This window comes from Procambarus clarkii, chromosome 49, assembly GCF_040958095.1.
Source record: "Procambarus clarkii isolate CNS0578487 chromosome 49, FALCON_Pclarkii_2.0, whole genome shotgun sequence".
NCBI lineage: Eukaryota > Metazoa > Arthropoda > Malacostraca > Decapoda > Cambaridae > Procambarus > Procambarus clarkii.
Window position 1 is genome coordinate 8,686,829 of NC_091198.1, and position 7,069 is coordinate 8,693,897.

General features: G+C 45.6%; 1 protein-coding gene across 1 annotated transcript; it reads right to left on the minus strand.

Moving 5' to 3' along the window:
- Nucleotides 1-92: 92 nt before the first annotated feature.
- On the minus strand, nucleotides 93-578 carry LOC138351296 (UPF0134 protein MPN_137-like). The gene has a single exon (XM_069302931.1). It carries the CDS (start codon nucleotides 576-578, stop codon nucleotides 93-95), a length of 486 nt encoding a protein of 161 aa, XP_069159032.1.
- Nucleotides 579-7,069: the final 6,491 nt, after the last annotated feature.

Below are 7,069 nucleotides of genomic sequence, written 5' to 3' on the forward strand. Positions count from 1 at the left end.
GCTGTTTTCATTCCCCTGGATGCTGATTAAGGACAGTGTTTGCCACTAATCATTTATGTGGTTACGGTGCCAAGAGTGCCACCGGGCGATTGTTAGCACTCAGGCACGTTCCTGGGGTGTTCCCCATCACTGTATTGTCCCACCTCCACACCTGCCTCTACACTCTCCACACCTGCCTCTACACTCTCCACACGTGCCTCTACACTCTCCACACGTGCCTCTACACTCTCCACACCTGCCTCTACACTCTCCACACGTACCTCTACACTCTCCACACCTGCCTCTACACTCTCCACACCTGCCTCTACACTCTCCACACGTGCCTCTAAACTCTCCACACCTGCCTCTACACTCTCCACACGTGCCTCTAAACTCTCCACACCTGCCTCTACACTCTCCACACGTGCCTCTACACTCTCCACACCTGCCTCTACACTCTCCACACCTGCCTCTACACTCTCCACACCTGCCTCTACACTCTCCACACGTGCCTCTACACTCTCCACACCCGCCTCTACACTCTCCACACCTGCCTCTACACTCTCCACACCCGCCTCTACACTCTCCACACCTCTCATCTGCAAGCCAAAACTAACTCTTCACTATAGGTCCCCTCTTGCATCTCACTATACCCTATTTACTGTTCATACCTGTCCCCTCCACTACTTCTTCCTCACTATCCTCCTCCCTCGTCCCTCCATCCCTTCCTCCCCCACAATTACCACATCCCTTACCCCACCATTCCATCCTTCCAACACTACCATGCCATCTCTTCTCCAATTCTAGCAGATCTTTGCAACCTCTTCTTCTTCTTCGCGGTAGAAGAGAGGTAGTACCTATCTACCTCTAGTAGATAGTACCAGCTACTACCAGTCAACTCTCTCCCTCCCATCACCATCATTGTCACCATATTTCCACTTCCACTCCTTTCCAGACACCATCATTATCACCAACACTCTCCTTCACCATAGTCCCCATACTTCACACTTTCCTTTTAACTACGCTTCCCCTTCCTTTCCATAAGCCTCGGCCCGACCCATTCCTTACATCTTCGCTCCCATTCCCCCTACCGACGCTACTCTCTCCCTTCCCTTCACCTCCGTCAGTCAGCCCCCAGCAAGAGGGCATCAGCACCATCAATTCATCACCACTTTCCACCCAATCCATTATTCCGCCGCCGCCACAACGCCAACGTCCATTCCAGTAGCCCCCACTCAAAAGCCCCACCACAACTCCCCCTCCAACACCCCTACCCCGTCCTCCAACACCCCCACCTCGTCCTCCAACACCCCCACCTCGTCCTCCAACACCCCCACCTCGTCCTCCAACACCCCCACCTCGTCCTCCAACACCCCCACCTCGTCCTCCAACACCCCTACCCCGTCCTCCAACACCCCCACCTCGTCCTCCAACACCCCCACCTCGTCCTCCAACACTCCCTTACACCTGTTTCACCACACCTCCACTGTTCTGTCATTACTGCCGCCAATACATGGTTGATTCGCAAGTCCCTCCTACACCTGTCTTGAATTCCCACGTTGTCCCAGGATCTCGCCACAGACAAAAAGCATTGCACGCAACTGCCGATTCCCTCGAAGGGAATCTGATCGGATTCACTGCCCCGTTAGCACTTATCTGCGATGGTTTATGCTGCCAGTACCTAGTTCTCGGTTGCCACAGAGGCCCAGCACCCTCCTGCCCACCCCCCCCACACACCCAGCCCCCACCTGCCCCACACACACCCCAGCCCCCACCTGCCCCACACACACCCCAGCCCCCACCTGCCCCACACACACCCCAGCCCCCACCTGCCACACACACACCCCAGCCCCCACCTGCCCACACACACCCCAGCCCCCACCTGCCCCACACACACCCCAGCCCCCACCTGCCCCACCTGCCCCACACACACACACACCCAGCCCCACCCCCCCCCCCACACACACACCCAGCCCCACCCCCCCCCCCCCCCCCCACACACACATCCAGCCCCACCCATTTGGTATGCAGGCTGGCAGGCATCGATCAAGCAGGGTCACTGCTGGAGCTGGTGTCTGGTTATCCAACATAGCCTCACCCGCTTGGGGGGAAAATGATCTCCCTCTAACCTTTCCAGCCTCTGTGTTTCTGTGAGGAAACTCTCAGTTTCACACGTGATCCTCTTAAAGCGTTACGGAGTTAATGTATGTATATTCCTGGTTAGATTGATGCTATGTATACCTGATGTATTATTTGAAAATACTTCAGTATACAAGACCGCGCTTTTCTTCTAGAAACCAAACAAGCATGGTAGTGTTCTCAATAGTTTCGGATTCTAGAGTAGTGGCTAGATTCACATGATTCATATATTTAACCTGTATACTAAATAGGAGCATATTGAGAGGGTTCACATGAGAGATATACACTTGTATACTTTTTAATTCAGATTCAAAAGCATTTAAAGGATTTTTTTAACTTGGGCCAAGCAAATAATCTTGCAGATATAATTTTTACTAGAATATATATATATATATATATATATATATATATATATATATATATATATATATATATATATATAATATATATTATATATTATATATATATATTATATATATATTATATATATATTATATATATATATATATTATATATATATATATATATATATATATATATTATATATATATATATATTATATATATTATATATATATATTATATATATATTATATATATATTATATATATAATATATATATTATATATATATATATATATATATATATATATATATATATATATATATATATATATATATATATATATATGTCGTACCTAGTAGCCAGAACGCACTTTTCAGCCTACTATGCAAGGCCCGATTTGCCTAATAAGCCAAGTTTTCATGAATTGTTTTTTCGACTACCTAACCTACCTAACCTAACCTAACTTTTTCGGCTACCTAACCTAACCTAACCTAACCTATAAAGATAGGTTAGGTTAGGTTAGGTAGGGTTGGTTAGGTTCGGTCATATATCTACGTTAATTCTAACTCCAATAAAAAAAATTGACCTCATACATAATGAAATGGGTAGCTTTATCATTTCATAAGAAAAAAATTATAGAAAATATATTAATTCAGGAAAACTTGGCTTATTAGGCAAATTTGGCCTTGCATAGTAGGCTGAGAAGTGCGTTCTGGCTACTAGGTACGACATATATATATATATATATATATATATATATATATATATATATATATATATATATATATATATATATATATATATATATATATTATATAATATCCTGATTAGATTGATAGCCTGCCTAGTCAGAGAGGGAGAGACTTTCAACACATTTCCAAACCTAACTCAACCAACCTCATCTAACTTAACCTATCCTGTTCCAACCTAATTTACACTAACTTTATCAAACTTAGCCCAACCCAACCTAAGCAAACTGAACTAACCCCACCCAATGTAACCGCACTGGAGCTTTACCAACCTGACCTAATTTTCACGATTCCTCTCAAGAGTGTAAGTACCTCTTAATATCTAAATTTGCCTTTCCAAATCCTTCTCCCTTTATTTCCTATACTTTACTGAAGTCCTTCTTTCCTCCTCTGCCCGAGTGCTTCACTGGCTATGTTTATTCCCTCTCGAGTTTCAACTTGTGTTCGCATCCCCCCCTTCAATCCCTTCATCTTTCCATTCCTTCACTCTCTCTTTTCCTCCACTTCATTCAGTCCCTCTTTTCCTTCCTTCACCACCCCCCCCCCCTTCCTCCGCGTCCGTAACCCAGCAGTAGATCGAAGTAGTTCTGGACATAATTAACACTCCCGTCGCGCCCTAACTAGGACCTCTGACTGGGACCACCTCCTGCGGCGCCTACGGGAGGGACCCGTCACTCACCGCGGGAGGAGACTGAGGACCCGGCACCAAGGACTTCCATCGGCGGTCAGCTCCAGAGATGAAAGAGATTTGTTTGTAAGAATTCTGTCTCTCCTCTCCTCTCTCTCTCTCTCTTTCTCTCTCTCTCTCTCTCTCTCTCTCTCTCTCTCTCTCTCTCTCTCTCTCTCTCTCTCTCTCTCTCTCTCTCTCTCTCTCTCTCTCTCTCGACAGTTCACCCTCCAAGAGTGAAGAGGATAGAATAGTCTGATAGGCCTTTAATTCCTGGTTGTTCCTCTTGACTCTTCTTCATTAAGGGCGCGATTGGGCTCACGTGAAGGTGTCTGTCCTGTTGGTGGTGGTGCTCCTGTTGACGGTGGTGGTGGTGCTCCTGTTGTTGGTGGTGGTGCTCCTGTTGTTGATGGTGGTGGTGCTCCTGTTGTTGATGGTGGTGGAGGGACTTACTAGTACTCTCCTAACAATGTCCCTTCTACTAGCCTCGTTGATCCGGTTGCGTTATAATTCAACTCTGCGTTGCAATTCTATATTGCATCTGTTGCCTTAAAAGTTGTGGATGGAGGTGGCTTACACAACTTCCTCTACTTTCAGTCCATTCCACGTGTTGACTTCCCGTACTGGGTGCGAGTATTTCCTTACGTTTCTTAGATTCATTTAGTTTCTATCTTTCGCTTCGCCCTTTGTTTGGTTTTGCCTTTTTATTGATAAAGGCTGTCTTTATTTCCCCCAGTAACTTGTATGTTGTGATCATTTCCCCTTTTTATTTTGCAATCTTCCACGATTGTGAGATCTAGTTTGACTATCCACACAGCTGGGGGTCCTCTTAGACTATCAGAAAAGCCACAACAGACAGAAAATGGTGTACTTAAATACCCGAACCTAACCGGGCGAACTAGGCATAGAAAACGTGAATAAGTGTGAGCGGCTGTGATTTATACAACAATACTCTGGCGGAAGATTAATCACAAGGTGTCGTTGTTGTGTAATCCTGGGACTCGACCCGGGGTTTGTAATCCTAGGACGAGACCCGGGGGTTTGTAGTCCCAAATGTAATCCCGGGACTCGACCCGGGGTTTGTAGTCCCAAATGTAATCCCGGGACTCGACCCAGCTAGCCAATCCCTAAGCGTGCCGTGTCTGGCTGACGTTAATTAATGCGATGAACATTTCTTGTTTCCTAGGTAGAGGGTAGTAGCGGGAGGGGGGGGGGGGAAGAGGTGAGGAATAAGCCTCTGCAGCTCGTGGGCTCTCGTGGGCTCTCGTGCACTCTTGATGTATGGGATTGATTGCTGCTTAAACTGACCTCGTAACTGGAGGGAATTACTTAAAAAAAAAAATCACATTTTTCAGATAAAGCATACTTAGAGGGAACGTAAAATCAAATGGAAAAAATTGAGAGAAAAAATATGTGAAATAAACTGAATTTGTGCAAATAAAAGAGACATCATATCAAAGTTTTGTCCTTGATAAATATAGCAGAGTTGCTTGGTTGAAAACCTGAGTTGCCTGGTTGATTACTAGAGTTGGTTGGGTGACCACCAATTAGTTGGCTGGTCGACCTCCAGTTAGTTGGCTAGTCGACCTCCAGTTAGGTAGCTGGTCGACCACTGTCCGGATACCAGCAATAATCCCCAAGTAACGTGCAAGACAGAGAAGACAGCAATATAGTGGTATGACCATGTAGAAAGAATGGATAATTAACGGTGATGTATTTATCCAAGTGGTTTTCAGAGATGAGGAGCGGATGACCAAACCTCACACACACACACACACACACACACACACACACACACACACACACACACACACACACACACACACACACACACACACACACACACACACACACTTGCCCCCCAGACACCCCCCAGTTCCCCCCAGACCCCTGGTGAAAGGGGGAACTCTGACACCCGAGTTTCCAAGAAGAGTCTCAAGGTTTGGTACACCAATGCTGATGGGGTAGCCAATAAAGCAGAAGAGATAAAAGAGTTAGTGAGGCAGACCCAGACATAGTGGCAATAGTGGAAACTAAAATAAATGGCATGATCTCGGATGCAATCTTTCCAGAGGGGTACCAGGTGATAAGAAAAGAAAGGACACAGAGACAGGGAGGAGGAGTGGCACTACTAATAAAGCGGAAATGGAAGTTTGATGAGCTGGAAAATCCGGGTACCAATGAAAGCACAAGCTTCATACATGGAACTCTGACAGTGGATGGGAAGAAGATTGTAATCTTGATACTCTACAATCCCCCACCAAACAGTAGAAGGCCCAGGCAGGAGTACGAGGACAGCAACAAGACATGTATGGATGAACTGCAGAGGGCAGCAACTTTAGCGCATAGAATGAGAGCGAAGCTGCTGGTCATGGGGGACCTAAATCACGGAGAGATAAATTGGGAAACGAGGAATCCCCATGGCGGGGAGGAGACCTGGGGAGCGAAGCTGGTAGACGTTATTGACAGGAATTTCCTAACACAGCATGTGAAAGAAGATACTAGGGAAAGAGGAGGGGATACGCCCAGCCTATTAGATCTCATTATCACTCAGAATGTAGAAGACATCGAGCAGTTGGAACATGAAATACCACTAGGAGCTAGTGACCATTGTGTCCTAGTCTTTGACTACATGATGGAGCTTAAAATTGTGACCAAAGGACAAGAGGTCCGGGAAAGGAGACTTGATTACAGAAAAGGGGACTACAGAAGGATAAGGGACTACCTGGGAGAAGTGCAGTGGGAGGAAGAACTTAGAGGAAAAACAGTGCAAGGTATGATGAACCAAGTCATATTGAAATGCAAGGAGGCTGAAGATAGATTTATTCCAACAATAAAGGAAAAAAGCAGGAGGGAATATAATAACCCATGGTTTAATAGACAGTGTCAGGAAGCAAAGGTGAGAAGCAGGAGGGAGTGGAGGAAGTACAGAAGACAAAGGACAGAGGACAACAGGATTAGATGTAACAGAGCTAGGAATGATTACATTAACATAAGACGAGTGTCGGAAAGAAATTATGAGAACGATATTGCAGTCAAAGCGAAAAAGCAACCAAAATTACTACATAGCCATATAAGAAGGAAGATGTCGGTAAATGACCAAGTGACAAGACTGAGGAAAACAGAAGGGGCATATACAGAAAGCGACAAGGAAATCTGCGAGGTACTGAATGCAAAATTCCATGGAGTG

Bases quoted from the DNA above. Each gene is read 5' to 3' on its own strand.
- LOC138351296 (XM_069302931.1), bottom strand. From the start codon at position 578: ATGAGAGGTGTGGAGAGTGTAGAGGCGGGTGTGGAGAGTGTAGAGGCA.